Source organism: Nerophis lumbriciformis, linkage group LG27 (genome assembly GCF_033978685.3).
Source record: "Nerophis lumbriciformis linkage group LG27, RoL_Nlum_v2.1, whole genome shotgun sequence".
In the NCBI taxonomy this organism is placed as follows: Eukaryota; Metazoa; Chordata; class Actinopteri; order Syngnathiformes; family Syngnathidae; genus Nerophis; species Nerophis lumbriciformis.
This window is the reverse complement of record NC_084574.2, coordinates 1,105,001-1,125,118: the sequence shown is the minus strand read 5'-3', so window position 1 is coordinate 1,125,118 and position 20,118 is coordinate 1,105,001. Positions and strand designations below refer to the sequence as shown.

At 43.4% G+C, this 20,118-nt stretch overlaps 1 protein-coding gene and 1 long non-coding RNA gene across 5 annotated transcripts in view; both read left to right on the top strand.

Annotated features, from left to right (window-relative positions):
* Positions 1-20,118, top strand: part of LOC133570252 (protein kinase C beta type-like) — a 123,547-nt gene that overhangs the window by 100,800 nt on the left and 2,629 nt on the right. For 2 of the 4 annotated variants that reach the window (XM_061923066.2, XM_061923067.2), the window contains exons 12-17: positions 6,023-6,085; positions 6,180-6,318; positions 6,388-6,468; positions 6,554-6,661; positions 8,720-8,860; positions 9,201-10,640. In XM_061923066.2, coding sequence (XP_061779050.1) covers positions 6,023-6,085; positions 6,180-6,318; positions 6,388-6,468; positions 6,554-6,661; positions 8,720-8,860; positions 9,201-9,353 — 685 coding nt within the window. In that variant the 3' untranslated portion in view covers positions 9,354-10,640. Of the gene's footprint in view, positions 1-6,022; positions 6,086-6,179; positions 6,319-6,387; positions 6,469-6,553; positions 6,662-8,719; positions 8,861-9,200; positions 10,641-20,118 lie in introns of those variants that run through there. The other 2 variants (XM_061923065.2, XM_061923068.2) reach the window with 1 other exon arrangement.
* On the top strand, positions 10,696-13,516 carry LOC140679953 (uncharacterized). Its single transcript, XR_012051228.1, has 2 exons — positions 10,696-10,747; positions 11,297-13,516. It is a non-coding gene; the product is annotated as an uncharacterized lncRNA (long non-coding RNA).

Genomic DNA, 20,118 nt, shown 5'->3' with positions numbered 1-20,118 from the left:
ATAGAGAGAGTCCAGTCCATAGTGGATCTAACATAATAGTGTGAGTCCAGTCCATAGTGGATCTAACATAATAGTGTGAGTCCAGTCCATAGTGGATCTAACATAATAGTGTGAGAGTCCAGTCCATAGTGGATCTAACATAATAGTGAGAGTCCAGTCCATAGTGGATCTAACATAATAGTGAGAGTCCAGTCCATAGTGGATCTAACATAATAGTGAGAGTCCAGTCCATAGTGGATCTAACATAATAGTGAGAGTCCAGTCCATAGTGGATCTAACATAATAGTGAGAGTCCAGTCCATAGTGGATCTAACATAATAGTGAGAGTCCAGTCCATAGTGGATCTAACATAATAGTGAGAGTCCAGTCCATAGTGGATCTAACATAATAGTGAGAGTCCAGTCCATAGTGGATCTAACATAATAGTGTGAGAGTCCAGTCCATAGTGGATCTAACATAATAGTGTGAGAGTCCAGTCCATAGTGGATCTAACATAATAGTGTGAGAGTCCAGTCCATAGTGGATCTAACATAATAGTGTATGAGTCCAGTCCATAGTGGATCTAACATAATAGTGAGAGTCCAGTCCATAGTGGATCTAACATAATAGTGAGAGTCCAGTCCATAGTGGATCTAACATAATAGTGAGAGTCCAGTCCATAGTGCATCTAACATAATAGTGAGAGTCCAGTCCATAGTGGATCCAACATAATAGTGAGAGTCCAGTCCATAGTGGATCTAACATAATAGTGTGAGAGTCCAGTCCATAGTGGATCTAACATAATAGTGAGAGTCCAGTCCATAGTGGATCTAACATAATAGTGAGAGTCCAGTCCATAGTGGATCTAACATAATAGTGAGAGAGTCCAGTCCATAGTGGATCTAACATAATAGTGAGAGAGTCCAGTCCATAGTGGATCTAACATAATAGTGAGAGTCCAGTCCATAGTGGATCTAACATAATAGTGTGAGAGTCCAGTCCATAGTGGATCTAACATAATAGTGTGAGAGTCCAGTCCATAGTGGATCTAACATAATAGTGTGAGAGTCCAGTCCATAGTGGATCTAACATAATAGTGTATGAGTCCAGTCCATAGTGGATCTAACATAATAGTGAGAGTCCAGTCCATAGTGGATCTAACATAATAGTGAGAGTCCAGTCCATAGTGCATCTAACATAATAGTGAGAGTCCAGTCCATAGTGGATCCAACATAATAGTGAGAGTCCAGTCCATAGTGGATCTAACATAATAGTGTGAGAGTCCAGTCCATAGTGGATCTAACATAATAGTGAGAGTCCAGTCCATAGTGGATCTAACATAATAGTGAGAGTCCAGTCCATAGTGGATCTAACATAATAGTGAGAGAGTCCAGTCCATAGTGGATCTAACATAATAGTGTGCGAGTCCAGTCCATAGTGGATCTAACATAATAGTGAGAGTCCAGTCCATAGTGGATCTAACATAATAGTGTGAGAGTCCAGTCCATAGTGGATCTAACATAATAGTGAGAGTCCAGTCCATAGTGGATCTAACATAATAGTGTGAGAGTCCAGTCCATAGTGGATCTAACATAATAGTGTGAGAGTCCAGTCCATAGTGGATCTAACATAATAGTGTGAGAGTCCAGTCCATAGTGGATCTAACATAATAGTGTGTGAGTCCAGTCCATAGTGGATCTAACATAATAGAGAGAGTCCAGTCCATAGTGGATCTAACATAATAGTGTGAGTCCAGTCCATAGTGGATCTAACATAATAGTGTGAGTCCAGTCCATAGTGGATCTAACATAATAGTGTGAGAGTCCAGTCCATAGTGGATCTAACATAATAGTGAGAGTCCAGTCCATAGTGGATCTAACATAATAGTGAGAGTCCAGTCCATAGTGGATCTAACATAATAGTGAGAGTCCAGTCCATAGTGGATCTAACATAATAGTGAGAGTCCAGTCCATAGTGGATTTAACATAATAGTGTGAGAGTCCAGTCCATAGTGGATCTAACATAATAGTGTGAAAGTCCAGTCCATAGTGGATCTAACATAATAGTGTGAGAGTCCAGTCCATAGTGGATCTAACATAATAGTGTGAGAGTCCAGTCCATAGTGGATCTAACATAATAGTGTGAGAGTCCAGTCCATAGTGGATCTAACATAATAGTGTGAGAGTCCAGTCCATAGTGGATCTAACATAATAGTGTGAGAGTCCAGTCCATAGTGGATCTAACATAATAGTGTGAGAGTCCAGTCCATAGTGGATCTAACATAATAGTGTGAGAGTCCAGTCCATAGTGGATTTAACATAATAGTGTGAGAGTCCAGTCCATAGTGGATCTAACATAATAGTGTGAGAGTCCAGTCCATAGTGGATCTAGCATAATAGTGTGAGTCCAGTCCATAGTGGATCTAACATAATAGTGAGAGTCCAGTCCATAGTGGATCTAACATAATAGTGAGAGTCCAGTCCATAGTGGATCTAACATAATAGTGTGAGAGTCCAGTCCATAGTGGATCTAACATAATAGTGTGAGAGTCCAGTCCATAGTGGATCTAACATAATAGTGTGAGAGTCCAGTCCATAGTGGATCTAACATAATAGTGTGTGAGTCCAGTCCATAGTGGATCTAACATAATAGAGAGAGTCCAGTCCATAGTGGATCTAACATAATAGTGTGAGTCCAGTCCATAGTGGATCTAACATAATAGTGTGAGTCCAGTCCATAGTGGATCTAACATAATAGTGTGAGAGTCCAGTCCATAGTGGATCTAACATAATAGTGTGAGAGTCCAGTCCATAGTGGATCTAACATAATTGTGAGAGTCCAGTCCATAGTGGATCTAACATAATAGTGAGAGTCCAGTCCATAGTGGATCTAACATAATAGTGAGAGTCCAGTCCATAGTGGATCTAACATAATAGTGTGAGAGTCCAGTCCATAGTGGATCTAACATAATAGTGTGAGAGTCCAGTCCATAGTGGATCTAACATAATAGTGTGAGAGTCCAGTCCATAGTGGATCTAACATAATAGTGTGTGAGTCCAGTCCATAGTGGATCTAACATAATAGAGAGAGTCCAGTCCATAGTGGATCTAACATAATAGTGTGAGTCCAGTCCATAGTGGATCTAACATAATAGTGTGAGTCCAGTCCATAGTGGATCTAACATAATAGTGTGAGAGTCCAGTCCATAGTGGATCTAACATAATAGTGAGAGTCCAGTCCATAGTGGATCTAACATAATAGTGAGAGTCCAGTCCATAGTGGATCTAACATAATAGTGAGAGTCCAGTCCATAGTGGATCTAACATAATAGTGAGAGTCCAGTCCATAGTGGATCTAACATAATAGTGAGAGTCCAGTCCATAGTGGATTTAACATAATAGTGTGAGAGTCCAGTCCATAGTGGATCTAACATAATAGTGTGAAAGTCCAGTCCATAGTGGATCTAACATAATAGTGTGAGAGTCCAGTCCATAGTGGATCTAACATAATAGTGTGAGAGTCCAGTCCATAGTGGATCTAACATAATAGTGTGAGAGTCCAGTCCATAGTGGATCTAACATAATAGTGTGAGAGTCCAGTCCATAGTGGATTTAACATAATAGTGTGAGAGTCCAGTCCATAGTGGATCTAACATAATAGTGTGAGAGTCCAGTCCATAGTGGATCTAGCATAATAGTGTGAGTCCAGTCCATAGTGGATCTAACATAATAGTGAGAGTCCAGTCCATAGTGGATCTAACATAATAGTGAGAGTCCAGTCCATAGTGGGTCTAACATAATAGTCAATCAATCAATCAATCAATCAATCTTTATTTATATAGCCCTAAATCACAAGTGTCTCAAAGGGCTGCACAAGCCACAACGACATCCTCGGTACAAAGCCCACATACGGGCAAGGAAAAACTCACCCCAGTGGGACGTCGATGTGAATGACTATGAGAAACCTTGGAGAGGACCGCATATGTGGGTAACCCCCCCCCCTCTAGGGGAGACCGAAAGCAATGGATGTCGAGTGGGTCTGACATAATATTGTGAGAGTCCAGTCCATAGTGGATCCAACATAATAGTGTGAGAGTCCAGTCCATAGTGGATCTAACATAATAGTGTGAGAGTCCAGTCCATAGTGGATCCAACATAATAGTAAGAGTCCAGTCCATAGTGGGGCCAGCAGGACACCATCCCGAGCGGAGACGGGTCAGCAGCGCAGAGATGTTCCCAGCCGATGCACAGGCGAGCGGTCCACCCCGGGTCCCGACTCTGGACAGCCAGCACTTCATCCATGGCCACCGGACCTGTGCCCCCCCCCCCTCAAGGAAAAGGGGAGCAGAGGAGAAAAGAAAAGAAACGGCAGATCAACTGGTCTAACAGGGGGGCTATTTAAAGGCTAGAGTATACAAATGAGTTTTAAGATGGGACTTAAATGCTTCTACTGAGGTAGCATCTCTAATTGTTACCGGGAGGGCATTCCATAGTACTGGAGCCCCAATAGAAAACGCTCTATAGCCCGCAGACTTTTTTTGGGCTCTGGGAATCACTAATAAGCCAGAGTTCTTTGAACGCAGATTTCTTGCCGGGACATATGGTACAATGCAATCGACAAGATAGGACGGAGCTAGACCGTGTAGTATTTTATACGTAAGTAGTAAAACCTTAAAGTCACTTCTTAAGTGCACAGGAAGCCAGTGCAGGTGAGCCAGTATAGGTATATATATATATGTATATAAAGGTGTATATACAGTATAGGCGTAATATGATCAAACTTTCTTGTTCTTGTCAAAAGTCTAGCAGCTGCATTTTGTACCAACTGTAATCTTTTAATGCTAGACATAGGGAGACCCGAAAATAATACGTTACAGTAGTCGAGACGAGACGTAACAAACGCATGAATAATGATCTCAGCGTCGCTAGTGGATAAAATAGAACGAATTTTAGCGATATTACGGAGATGAAAGTAGGCCGTTTTAGTAACACTCTTAATGTGTGACTCAAAGGAGAGAGTTGTTTTAGTAACACTCTTAATGTGTGACTCAAAGGAGAGAGTTGGGTGGAAGATAATACCCAGATTCTTTACTGATTCGCCTTGTGTAATTGTTTGGTTGTCAAATGTTAAGGTGGTATTATTAAATAAATGTCGGTGTTTAGCAGGACCGATAATCAGCATTTCCGTTTTCTTGGCGTTGAGTTGCAAGAAGTTAGCGGACATCCATTGTTTAATTTCATTAAGACACGCCTCCAGCTGACTACAATCCGGCGTGTTGGTCAGCTTTAGGGGCATGTAGAGTTGGCTGTCATCAGCATAATAATAATAATAGTGTGAGAGTCCAGTCCATAGTGGATCTAACATAATAGTGAGAGTCCAGTCCATAGTGGATCTAACATAATAGTGAGAGTCCAGTCCATAGTGGATCTAACATAATAGTGTGAGAGTCCAGTCCATAGTGGATCTAACATAATAGTGAGAGTCTAGTCCATAGTGGATCTAACATAATAGTGAGAGTCCAGTCCATAGTGGATCTAACATAATAGTGAGAGTCCAGTCCATAGTGGATCTAACATAATAGTGAGAGTCCAGTCCATAGTGGATCTAACATAATAGTGAGAGTCCAGTCCATAGTGGATCTAACATAATAATGGGAGTCCAGTCCATAGTGGATCTAACATAATAGTGTGAGAGTCCAGTCCATAGTGGATCTAACATAATAGTGAGAGTCCAGTCCATAGTGGATCTAACATAATAGTGTGAGAGTCCAGTCCATAGTGGATCTAACATAATAGTGAGAGTCTAGTCCATAGTGGATCTAACATAATAGTGAGAGTCCAGTCCATAGTGGATCTAACATAATAGTGAGAGTCCAGTCCATAGTGGATCTAACATAATAGTGTGAGAGTCCAGTCCATAGTGGATCTAACATAATAGTGTGAGAGTCCAGTCCATAGTGGATCTAACATAATAGTGTGAGTCCGGTCATTTAAAGACCACAGAAACCTCAAAGAAAAAGCCAAACCTTCCATGTGTGTTCCAGCTTCTATGCCGCTGAGATCGCCACCGGCCTCTTTTTCCTCCACGTCAAAGGGATCGTGTATCGGTGAGCGTGTTGGTCTGCTGGCTGAAGCTGCGTGCCGGTTCACAATCCTCCTGGGAGCGTAGTATGTACTTATCACCTGCAAGTGTGCCTGCAGGGACCTCAAGCTGGACAACGTGATGCTGGACTCGGAAGGCCACATAAAGATCGCCGACTTCGGCATGTGCAAGGAGAACATGAACGACAGCGTCACCACAAAGACGTTCTGCGGAACCCCGGACTACATCGCACCCGAGGTGTGTTCACTCACCGAGCGCTCGTCTTGCCCCTCGACGACACTCAGCCCTTTCAACTCTGTTTTGCAGATCATAGCCTACCAGCCCTATGGCAAGTCTGTAGACTGGTGGGCCTTTGGAGTTCTACTCTATGAAATGCTTGCAGGGCAGGTTGGAATCATAACACTTTTTTTTTTTATAAAGAACACAAAATAGTGAGCAGAATATTTACGTTTGTTGATGTTTTCATGTCCAGCCACCTTTCGACGGAGAGGATGAAGACGAGTTGTTCCAGTCCATCATGGAGCATCACGTCTCCTACCCAAAATCCATGTCTAAAGAGGCGGTCGCAATCTGCAAGGGGGTGAGACCACTCACACACACACACACACACACACACACACACACACACACACACACACACACACACACACACACACACGCACACACACTCTCACACACACATTCTTGTATTTTGTACCTTCTTGAGACCTCCGAAAAATGCCTACCTCTTTACGACCCTTTCTCGATACATTAAGATTTGTATTTACAACATTAATAATGTATACTATGCTAATACAGGTAAAAGCCAGTAAATTAGAATATTTTGAAAAACTTGATTTATTTCAGTAATTGCATTCAAAAGGTGTAACTTGTACATTATATTTATTCATTGCACACAGACTGATGCATTCAAATGTTTATTTCATTTAATTTTGATGATTTGAAGTGGCAACAAATGAAAATCCAAAATTCCGTGTGTCACAAAATTAGAATATTACTTAAGGCTAATACAAAAAAGGGATTTGTAGAAATGTTGGCCAACTGAAAAGTATGAAAATGAAAAATATGAGCATGTACAATACTCAATACTTGGTTGGAGCTCCTTTTGCCTCAATTACTGCGTTAATGCGGCGTGGCATGGAGTCCATGAGTTTCTGGCACTGCTCAGGTGTTATGAGAGCCCAGGTTGCTCTGATAGTGGCCTTCAACTCTTCTGCGTTTTTGGGTCTGGCATTCTGCATCTTCCTTTTCACAATACCCCACAGATTTTCTATGGGGCTAAGGTCAGGGGAGTTGGCGGGCCAATTTGGAACAGAAATACCATGGTCCGTAAACCAGGCACGGGTAGATTTTGCGCTGTGTGCAGGCGCCAAGTCCTGTTGGAACTTGAAATCTCCATCTCCATAGAGCAGGTCAGCAGCAGGAAGCATGAAGTGCTCTAAAACTTGCTGGTAGACGGCTGCGTTGACCCTGGATCTCAGGAAACAGAGTGGACCGACACCAGCAGATGACATGGCACCCCAAACCATCACTGATGGTGGAAACTTTACACTAGACTTCAGGCAACGTGGATCTTGTGCCTCTCCTGTCTTCCTCCAGACTCTGGGACCTCGATTTCCAAAGGAAATGCAAAATTTGCATGGTTGGGTGATGGTTTGGGGTGCCATGTCATCTGCTGGTGTCGGTCCACTCTGTTTCCTGAGATCCAGGGTCAACGCAGCCGTCTACCAGCAAGTTTTAGAGCACTTCATGCTTCCTGCTGCTGACCTGCTCAATGGAGATGGAGATTTCAAGTTCCAACAGGACTTGGCGCCTGCACACAGCGCAAAATCTACCCGTGCCTGGTTTACGGACCATGGTATTTCTGTTCTAAATTGGCCCGCCAACTCCCCTGACCTTAGCCCCATAGAAAATCTGTGGGGTATTGTGAAAAGGAAGATGCAGAATGCCAGACCCAAAAACGCAGAAGAGTTGAAGGCCACTATCAGAGCAACCTGGGCTCTCATAACACCTGAGCAGTGCCAGAAACTCATCGACTCCATGCCACGCCGCATTAACGCAGTAATTGAGGCAAAAGGAGCTCCAACCAAGTATTGAGTATTGTACATGCTCATATTTTTCATTTTCATACTTTTCAGTTGGCCAACATTTCTAAAAATCCCTTTTTTGTATTAGCCTTAAGTAATATTCTAATTTTGTGACACACGGAATTTTGGATTTTCATTTGTTGCCACTTCAAATCATCAAAATTAAATGAAATAAACATTTGAATGCATCAGTCTGTGTGCAATGAATAAATATAATGTACAAGTTACACCTTTTGAATGCAATTACTGAAATAAATCAAGTTTTTCAAAATATTCTAATTTACTGGCTTTTACCTGTGTATATATTTGTAAACGCTTTGAAGTGGGAAAGGGGTAGGATTAAATAAACTTTGCTTCTTCCTACTCCTTTTCGGGCATGATGTAAAATGAAATGATATGAAATTGTGTGATGTGTTATGATGTAAGTGTGTTCATGTTCCAAATAAACTAAAGAAAGAAAGCGCTTTGAGTCACTTGAGAAAAAGCGCTATATAAATATAATTCACTTCACTTCACACACAAAGATGATTGATGACGTGTGTGATTTCTAGCTGATGACCAAGAATCCAGGCAAGCGTCTGGGCTGTGGCCCCGAGGGCGAGAGGGACATCAAGGAGCACGCCTTCTTCCGCTACATCGACTGGGAAAAACTGGAGAGTAAAGAAGTTCAGCCGCCTTTCAAGCCGAAATCTGTGAGTACACGAAGTAGCTGCTCTCCTCCTGCTTAGCTAGCACTAGCATGTCCGTAGAGAGATGAAATCATGCCAGGGAGGTACGTGGCTTGTTCCCAGCACCCCGACATCACCCGTCATTGGTCACTACTCTAACACCTGACCAATGACCACGGCTCACGCAGTCCACCAATGAAAAGCCGCAGTCTCGGCTGTGAGCGATTTGATTGGTTAATGCCATGTTTTTTAGTTCTATCTCCCCTTTTTCTCCCCCCCGTTTGTTTTGCTCACATTCCTCATCACACTCTCTCCCATCCCTCCATCTTCTCTCTCTCTCTCCCTCTCTCCTCTTCCATGGCAGTGCGGGCGTGACGCCGAGAACTTTGACCGCTTTTTCACACGCCACCCCCCAGAGCTGACCCCCCCAGATCAGGAGCTTATAGCCAACTTGGACCAGGACGAGTTCCAAGGCTTCTCATTTCTTAACCCTGAGTACCCTCACACTTCTCACTGACCGTGCCACACACACACACACACACACACGCCGCCGCCGCCGTCGGCCTCCCACGTAAGACAGCCGGGGGAAAGTCGCCATCGTCGCTCACGTCCGGGCCGGGGAAGTGAGCGTTGTTCGCTGGGACAACCAACAAAATCCAACTAGCGTAGTTTGTGGCCAGAAGAAGAACTTGTCAGCTTTGAGCTGCAGCCACGCGGACCTCAACTATGGCAAGCTTTACTCAGCTCGACGCCATGCTAGCATGGAAACGGGAGTTCAGAAAAAACTAGTGGTATTAAAAAAAATCATCGTAATCAATTACCGTATTTTCCGGGCTATAGAGCGTACCGGTATTTAAGCCGCACCCACCAAATTTGAGAATAAATAAACATTTTTACATATATTAGGTGTATACCAGGATGAAATATATTTGTCAATGTTTATTTACATTAATTGTTTCCAAACAGGGCAGTAAAACGGCTGATCAAACAAAACAGAAGTCATGGTCAAGCTGCGAAAGCTCGCTCTCCAATCAGCCGAACAGACTCAATGGTGAATTTACGAAAGTGAAACAACACAAAAAGTAGTAAGTTAATAATACTAACACAGACACTTGTTAATGTGTTAGCATGTTCACTGAAGCTAACGACGCTGGCCTGATTACATTACGAAATATGCATGAAAACACTCCTACACACGTCACACATGGGACGCTTTAGTCCGTTTAGAATTGTTTTAGTTATATTGTAAAACTCAAGAGTTGTCGCTTGGAGTGAAGAATGCTTTCGAGCATGAATGGACTGTTATACTTCCGGTTCCAGGAAGTACATTTTCAACCCGCAGCACCTGCAGTGAGCAAACCGCTCCAAAAGATGGCGCCATAGCACAAACAATAAAACCCCTTTTCAGTGTATGCAAGTTATTTCTGCGAAGAAATAAAGTAGGCGCGCCGTTTTATAAGCCGCAGGGTTCAAAGCTAGGGAAAAAAAGTAACTGCTTATAGTCCGGAATATACGGTAATTACTCGTTCTCACCACAGTTTGGAGTCAAATTGCCATTTCTACTTGATCCAGTCAGTTCTTCATTTATTTACAGCGGGTTTGTACACCAAAATATTAGCACGACGACGTAAGGAGATTCAGTATTGAGAGCTGGGAAATGATACGTGGCAAATGTGCACTACCTTTTGTAAAAGCAGAATATTTGAGCTGCAGCCACGCGGACCTCAACTATGGCAAGCTTTACTCCGCTCGACGCCATGCTAGCATGGAAACGGGAGTTCAGAAAAAAACTAGTGGTATTAACAAAAATCATCGTAATCAATTACCGTATTTTCCAGGCTATAGAGCGTACCGGTATTTAAGTCGCACCCACTAAATTTGAGAAGAAATAAACATTTTTACATATATTAGGTGTATACCGGGATGAAATATATTTGTAAATGTTTATTTACACTAATTGTTTCCAAACAGGGCAGTAAAACGGCTGATCAAACAAAACAGAAGTCATGGTCAAGCTGCGAAAGCTCGCTCTCCAATCAGCCGAACAGACTCAATGGTGAATTTACGAAAGTGAAACAACACAAAAAGTAGTAAGTTAATAGTACTAACACAGACACTTGTTTTTAATGTGTTAGCATGTTCACTGAACCTAACGACGCTCACGTCCGGGCCGGGGAAGTGAGCGTTGTTCGCTGGGACAACCAACAAAATCCAACTAGCGTAGTTTGTGGCCAGAAGAAGAACTTGTCAGCTTTGAGCTGCAGCCACGCGGACCTCAACTATGGCAAGCTTTACTCAGCTCGACGCCATGCTAGCATGGAAACAGGAGTTCAGAAAAAACTAGTGGTATTAAAAAAATCATCGTAATCAATTACCGTATTTTCCAGGCTATAGAGCGTACCGGTATTTAAGTCGCACCCACTAAACTTTAGAAGAAATAAACATTTTTACATATATTAGGTGTATACCGGGATGAAATATATTTGTAAATGTTTATTTACATTAATTGTTTCCAAACAGGGCAGTAAAACGGCTGATCAAACAAAACAGAAGTCACGGTCAAGCTGCGAAAGCTCGCTCTCCAATCAGCCGAACAGACTCAATGGTGAATTTACGAAAGTGAAACAACACAAAAAGTAGTAAGTTAATAATACTAACACAGACACTTGTTTTTAATGTGTTAGCATGTTCACTGAAGCTAACGACGCTGGCCTGATTACATTACGAAATATGCATGAAAACACTCCTACACACGTCACACATGGGACGCTTTAGTCCGTTTAGAATTGTTTTAGTTTTATTGTAAAACTCAAGAGTTGTCGCGTGGAGTGAAGAATGCTTTCGAGCATGAATGGACTGTTATACTTCCGGTTCCAGGAAGTACATTTTCAACCCGCAGCACCTGCAGTGAGCAAACCGCTCCAAAAGATGGCGCCATAGCACAAACAATAAAACCCCTTTTCAGTGTATGCAAGTTATTTCTGCGAAGAAATAAAGTAGGCGCGCCGTTTTATAAGCCGCAGGGTTCAAAGCTAGGGAAAAAAAGTAACCGCTTATAGTCCGGAATATACGGTAATTACTCGTTCTCACCACAGTTTGGAGTCAAATTGCCATTTCTACTTGATCCAGTCAGTTCTTCGTTTATTTACAGCGGGTTTGTACACCAAAATATTAGCACGACGACGTAAGGAGATTCAGTATTGAGAGCTGGGAAATGATACGTGGCAAATGTGCACTACCTTTTGTAAAAGCAGAATATTTGAGCTGCAGCCACGCGGACCTCAACTGTGGCGAGCTTTACTCAGCTCGACGCCATGCTAGCATGGAAACGGGAGTTCAGAATAAACTAGTGGTATTAAAAAAAATCATCGTAATCAATTACCGTATTTTCCGGGCTATAGAGCGTACCGGTATTTAAGTCGCACCCACTAAACTTTAGAAGAAATACATTTTTTTACATATATTAGGTGTATACCGGGATGAAATATATTTGTCAATGTTTATTTACATTAATTGTTTCCAAACAGGGCAGTAAAACGGCTGATCAAACAAAACAGAAGTCACGGTCAAGCTGCGAAAGCTCGCTCTCCAATCAGCCGAACAGACTCAATGGTGAATTTACGAAAGTGAAACAACACAAAAAGTAGTAAGTTAATAATACTAACACAGACACTTGTTTTTAATGTGTTAGCATGTTCACTGAAGCTAACGACGCTGGCCTGATTACATTACGAAATATGCATGAAAACACTCCTACACACGTCACACATGGGACGCTTTAGTCCGTTTAGAATTGTTTTAGTTATATTGTAAAACTCAAGAGTTGTCGCTTGGAGTGAAGAATGCTTTCGAGCATGAATGGACTGTTATACTTCCGGTTCCAGGAAGTACATTTTCAACCCGCAGCACCTGCAGTGAGCAAACCGCTCCAAAAGATGGCGCCATAGCACAAACAATAAAACACCTTTTCAGTGTATGCAAGTAGGCGCACCGTTTTATAAGCCGCAGGGTTCAAAGCTAGGGGAAAAAGTAACCGCTTATAGTCCGGAATATACGGTAATTACTCGTTCTCACCACAGTTTGGAGTCAAATTGCCATTTCTACTTGATCCAGTCAGTTCTTCGTTTATTTACAGCGGGTTTGTACACCAAAATATTAGCACGACGACGTAAGGAGATTCAGTATTGAGAGCTGGGAAATGATACGTGGCAAATGTGCACTACCTTTTGTAAAAGCAGAATATTTCTTGCATTCGCTCTCGTTTACCTGCCAGAGTGCCAAAGTACAGCTCGGAATCAGTCAAGCGAAGTCCAGCCGGGCGGGACGAGCGGGTGTGCCAACGTGCACCAGCACCATTTTCTTCACCAGCACCGTCGCCTTTTTCTGCCCTAGGGCTCAAGAAGATGTGTGTTTATTGTGAGCCAGGTGCGTAACACATGTGTGTCAAATCCATCTCTCTCACCTTATCGGAAGGGCTGTTGTCACAGTTTTGTTGCCACGGCAACAATTTGCTCCAGACGAGCGGCATGACAATAAACCAAGTACAGTACAAGGCGGGAAATACGTGAAGATTTTGAAATGAATATATCAAATGTTATTGTTGTGGATGAAAGAAAGAAGCTTCTATGGATTGTATTGTTCTGTATGACTGGAAATGATAATATACTCACTGGCGCCGATTGTGCTGTGTCTGCCTTCTTACAACTATTTTTTAAAAAAACAACATTTTGAACTCAAATATGTATGCAGCAGGTTTTCAAATGAGTTAGTTGAATTACTACAAGTGTAAAAAAAACTAGAACATGTCTATTTAGCCTCCAAGTGGCAACACAAAAACTGATGGAATTCTTCCACACCGCAAGTGTCCAAGTCCAGGCCCGAGGCACAGTTAATACAGCACTTACTGATGACATCTATTAAACAGACAGGAAGCAAGGAATTAAACAGCGACAGAATTAAATTTAGCTCATTGAGGAGAAACGTCTGGGCTGTACTCTTTGTGCAGTCTTCCACCATGCTCTGACCAAAGATATTTGGACTTTCCCTGATTACATGGCAACAGCTGTTTCTAAGGGACGTGGGTCATAAACAGCCGTTGCCTTTGGTTACAAAACAGTTTAAGGAAAAAGTGCCTGGAGGGGGTTCAGGTCCTGCTTCCTCTCCGCTTTGTAGATCTCGGGTCAAGACAAAACTCTTCCTGTGGGTTACAATACATCAAAGAAACCGACACCATGTACACAGTGGAGTTTTACAAGCCTTTTGATTGGTAAGATCAAAGACAGCTTTTCGCTGGGAACTCATTGAAACACAAAGTTTTGTGAGAACTGAGATACAATTATTCTGACACTTACTGGTTGTTTTGTACGTCCAACATAACAAAAGAGGTGCTGGACCAACGTTCTCTTTATCAACAAGACTAAACAACAACAACAACAAGCTGAACTGGCAACACGTGCGCACACACAGAAGTCCCGTTGGCGCCTTCACAAACGATCAGAAATCACAGAAACTTTAGACAGCTGGGTCTCCTCTTCCACCACGCTCTGACCAAAGATTGTACGCCTCCTCTTTTATTTGGACTTTCCCTGATTACATGGCAACAGCTGTTTCTAAGGGACGTGGGTCATAAACAGCCGTTGCCTTTGGTTACAAAACGGTTCAAGGAAAAGGTGCCTGGAGGGGGTTCAGGTCCTGCTTCCTCTCCGCTTTGTAGATCTCGGGTCAAGACAAAAATCTTCCTGTGGGTTACAATACATCAAAGAAACCGACACCTTCATGTCGCTTCCCATCGTACACAGTGGAGTTTTACAAGCCTTTTGATTGGTAAGATCAAAGACAGCTATTCGCTGGGAACTCATTCAATCAATCAATCAATGTTTATTTATATAGCCCTAAATCACAAGTGTCTCAAAGGGCTGCACAAGCCACAACGACATCCTCGGTACAAAGCCCACATAAGGGCAAGGAAAAGCTCACCCCAGTGGGACGTCGATTGAAACACAAAGTTTTGTGATAACTGAGATACAATTATTCCGACACTTACTGGTTGTTTTGTACGTCCAACATAACAAAGACGTTCTCTTTATCAACAAGACTAAACAACAACAACAAGCTGAACTGGCAACACGTGCACACACAGAAGTCCCGTTGGCGCCTTCACAAACGATCAGAAATCACAGAAACTTTAGACAGCTGGGTCTCCTCTTCCGCGCTGATATTGCTATTGTCTGTACTTTTTCTTTTTTTTTTTTGTAGAATAGTTCAACTCGAGTCACTTCGCTTTATTTAGAACAAAAGAATCTGAGAGGACTTCCCTGTAAAAGGGAGGGTTCCAACATACTTTGTTCTCATATGTGATACGGACCCATTCCTCCCGTGGACTGCTAATCATTTTGCAATGCAGTCTGCTGAAAATGATGGAAAGCGCCACTCTACATAGCAACTGACACTATGGTCAAAGTTTGAACTGCTAAAAAACTCATTTTAAGATACTACTGCAATTTGTCACGTTTCATGTGTCAGGTAAACCCTGACAAATGGGGGCCATTTGAATCCCCGTCCTACTGTACAACAAATATGACCGCATTGGCAAGTCATCGGGACTTCTTTAGGGCGGAGGTTCCCCAAACGTTTTTTTTCCTTTTTGGCTAACTCAAAAAGATTGAGGAGCAAAGGAAAAACGTGGTGCGTTTGAGGACCGTCCTCAGTTCAGATTCTTCAATTGTGTTAACCGTTGTAACACACAATCACGTACAGTAAGTGGTGCGTTTGAGGACCGTCCTCAGTTCAGATTCTTCAATTGTGTTAACCGTTGTAACACACAATCACGTACAGTAAGTGGTGCGTTTGAGGACCGTCCTCAGTTCAGATTCTTCAATTGTGTTAACCGTTGTAACACACAATCACGTACAGTAAGCGGTGCGTTTGAGGACCGTCCTCAGTTCAGATTCTTCAATTGTGTTAACCGTTGTAACACACAATCACGTACAGTAAGTGGTGCGTTTGAGGACCGTCCTCAGTTCAGATTCTTCAATTGTGTTAACCGTTGTAACACACAATCATGTACAATAGACTTACTGTACATGGTGCGTTTGAGGACCGTACTCAGTTCAGATTCTTCAATTGTGTTAACCGTTGTAACACACAATCACGTACAGTAAGTGGTGCGTTTGAGGACCGTCCTCAGATCAGATTCTTCAATTGTGTTAATCGTTGTAACACACAATCATGTACAATAGACTTACTGTACGTGGTGCGTTTGAAGACCGTCCTCAGTTCAGATTCTTCAATTGTGTTAACCGTTGTAACACTCAATCACGTACAGTAAGTGGTGCGTTTGAGGACCGTCCTCGGTTCAGGTTCTTCAACTGTGTTAATTGTTGTAACACACAATCATGTACAGTATACTTACTGTACGTGGTGCGTTTGAGGACCGTCCTCAGTTCAGAGTCTTCAACTGTGTTAACCGTTGTAACACACAATCACGTACAGTAAGTGGTGCGTTTGAGGACCGTCCTCAGTTCAGGTTCTTAAATTGTGTTAACCGATGTAACACACAATCACGTACAGTAAGTGGTGCGTTTGAGGACCGTGCTCAGTTCAGATTCTTCAACTGTGTTAATCGTTGTAACACACAATCATGTACAGTACACTTACTGTACGTGGTGCGTTTGAGGACCGTCCTCAGTTCAGATTCTTCAATTGTGTTAACCGTTGTAACACACAATCATGTACAATAGACTTACTGTACATGGTGCGTTTGAGGACCGTACTCAGTTCAGATTCTTCAATTGTGTTAACCGTTGTAACACACAATCACGTACAGTAAGTGGTGCGTTTGAGGACCGTCCTCAGTTCAGATTCTTCAACTGTGTTAATCGTTGTAACACACAATCACGTACAGTAAGTGGTGCGTTTGAGGACCGTCCTCTGTTCAGATTCTTCAACTGTGTTAATCATTGTAACACACAATCACGTACAGTAAGTGGTGCGTTTGAGGACCGTCCTCAGTTCAGATTCTTCAACTGTGTTAATCATTGTAACACACAATCACGTACAGTAAGTGGTGCGTTTGAGGACCATGCTCAGTTCAGATTCTTCAATTGTGTTAATCGTTGTAACACACAATCATGTACAGTATACTTACTGTACGTGGTGCGTTTGAGGACCGTCCTCAGTTCAGCTGGCTGCGATCAGACGAGACAAGAGGAGGTAAACCCCCTTTTTTTGTTTTTGTTTTTGTTTTTATGTTCTCCGCTCACCTCCTCTCCCAGTGTTGAAGCTGTTTTTTGGAATATGTGTGTTCTGGAACGTTCCTCTCTCCCACACAGGTCTTGTCTCAGGTCTACTTGTGTCAGTCAGGACTTGTTTTCACTCACATCTTTCTGGATTTCTTTGTGCTTCTGTTCTTGTCACGGTGCTCCTACACCCGAGTCCTACTCCGAATGATCAGAATAATATTCATAAGTAAAGACACAAGAAATATCACTTTTTCACTTCCGATACAAAACCGATATTGGAGCCTTGAAAACTGTCCGATACCGATCCAATATCAGCATAAATCTGGCATGTTTTTTTTAATTTATAAGGCAGGTGAAATTAGTGGCAGCTATGAAAAAACACTTTTAAACTGTCTGGAAGGGATGTGTGCTGTCTTTAAGGTGAAGTGGAGTGGTAAATGGCGACACTTAGTAAATAGTAAATGGGTTATACTTGTATAGCGCTTTTCTACCTTCAAGGTACTCAAAGCGCTTTGATACTATTTCCACATTCACACACCGATGGCGGGAGCTTACCACCACCCATCAGGAGCAAGGGTGAAGTGGGATCGAACCAGGAACCCTCAGGTTGCTGGCACGGCCACTCTCCCAATCGCGCCACGCCGTCCCTATCCGTAGGCACAGTAATTGTGTGAGTGCGATTAGCAGCCTGACATGCCAGCTAGCGATCAGCGGCCCTAGCTGCCAGCTGGCGATTAAGCACGCTAGTTGCCAGCTAGCGATCAATGCGCTAATTGTCCCCGAGCTGCCCGCTGGTAACTAGCAGTCATCGCTGCTAGTTAGCGCGCTAGTTGCCACTTGGCAATTAACGGCCCAAGCTGCCAGCTGGTAATTAACACACAAGTTGCCAGCTAGCGATTAGTACACTAGTTGCCAGCTGGTGGTTAGCTGTCGGCTAGCGATTAGCGCTCTAGTTGTCATCTTGTGATTAAGATGCTAGTTGCCGCTTGGCTATTAGCGACCCTAGCTGCCAGCTGGCGATTAATGCACTAATTGCACCCTAGCGATTAGCTGCCCACTGGCGATTAGCCAGTGGGCAGCTAACGGCCTGAACTGCCAGCTGGCAATTAAAACACCAGTTGCCAGCTAACGATTAGCACAATCGTTGCCACATAGCAGTTAACGGCACTGGCTGCTAGCTAGTAGTTAGCGGACGTAGCTGCCAGCTAGCGATTGGCGTGTTAGTTGTCCGCTAGTGATTAGCGTGCTAGTTGTCAGCTTTAGAATAACGACCCTGTCTGTCAGTTTGTGTGTAGGTCCCTACTTCGTCTGTCTGTCAGTTTGTGTGTAGGTCCCTACTTCGTCTGTCTGTCAGTTTGTGTGTAGGTCCCTACTTGGTCTGTCTGTCAGTTTGTGTGTAGGTCCCTACTTCGTCTGTCTGTCAGTTTGTGTGTAGGTCCCTACTTGGTCTGTCTGTCAGTTTGTGTGTAGGTCCCTACTTCGTCTGTCTGTCAGTTTGTGTGTAGGTCCCTACTTCGTCTGTCTGTCAGTTTGTGTGTAGGTCCCTACTTGGTCTGTCTGTCAGTTTGTGTGTAGGTCCCTACTTGGTCTGTCTGTCAGTTTGTGTGTAGGTCCCTACTTCGTCTGTCTGTCAGTTTGTGTGTAGGTCCCTACTTGGTCTGTCTGTCAGTTTGTGTGTAGGTCCCTACTTCGTCTGTCTGTCAGTTTGTGTGTAGGTCCCTACTTCGTCTGTCTGTCAGTTTGTGTGTAGGTCCCTACTTCGTCTGTCTGTCAGTTTGTGTGTAGGTCCCTACTTCGTCTGTCTGTCAGTTTGTGTGTAGGTCCCTACTTCGTCTGTCTGTCAGTTTGTGTGTAGGTCCCTACTTCGTCTGTCTGTCAGTTTGTGTGTAGGTCCCTACTTCGTCTGTCTGTCAGTTTGTGTGTAGGTCCCTGCTTCGTCTGTCTGTCAGTTTGTGTGTCGGTCCCTACTTCGTCTGTCTGTCAGTTTGTGTGTAGGTCCCTACTTGGTCTGTCTGTCAGTTTGTGTGTAGGTCCCTACTTGGTCTGTCTGTCAGTTTGTGTGTAGGTCCCTACTTCGTCTGTCTGTCAGTTTGTGTGTAGGTCCCTACTTCGTCTGTCTGTCAGTTTGTGTGTAGGTCCCTACTTCGTCTGTCTGTCAGTTTGTGTGTAGGTCCCTACTTGGTCTGTCTGTCAGTTTGTGTGTAGGTCCCTACTTCGTCTGTCTGTCAGTTTGTGTGTAGGTCCCTACTTGGTCTGTCTGTCAGTTTGTGTGTAGGTCCCTACTTCGTCTGTCTGTCAGTTTGTGTGTAGGTCCCTACTTCGTCTGTCTGTCAGTTTGTGTGTAGGTCCCTACTTGGTCTGTCTGTCAGTTTGTGTGTAGGTCCCTACTTGGTCTGTCTGTCAGTTTGTGTGTAGGTCCCTACTTCGTCTGTCTGTCAGTTTGTGTGTAGGTCCCTACTTGGTCTGTCTGTCAGTTTGTGTGTAGGTCCCTACTTCGTCTGTCTGTCAGTTTGTGTGTAGGTCCCTACTTCGTCTGTCTGTCAGTTTGTGTGTAGGTCCCTACTTCGTCTGTCTGTCAGTTTGTGTGTAGGTCCCTACTTCGTCTGTCTGTCAGTTTGTGTGTAGGTCCCTACTTCGTCTGTCTGTCAGTTTGTGTGTAGGTCCCTACTTCGTCTGTCTGTCAGTTTGTGTGTAGGTCCCTACTTCGTCTGTCTGTCAGTTTGTGTGTAGGTCCCTGCTTCGTCTGTCTGTCAGTTTGTGTGTCGGTCCCTACTTCGTCTGTCTGTCAGTTTGTGTGTAGGTCCCTACTTGGTCTGTCTGTCAGTTTGTGTGTAGGTCCCTACTTGGTCTGTCTGTCAGTTTGTGTGTAGGTCCCTACTTCGTCTGTCTGTCAGTTTGTGTGTAGGTCCCTACTTCGTCTGTATGTCAGTTTGTGTGTAGGTCCCTACTTCGTCTGTCTGTCAGTTTGTGTGTAAGTCCCTACTTGTCTGTCTGTCAGTTTGTGTGTAAGTCCCTACTTGTCTGTTTGTGTGTAGGTCCCTA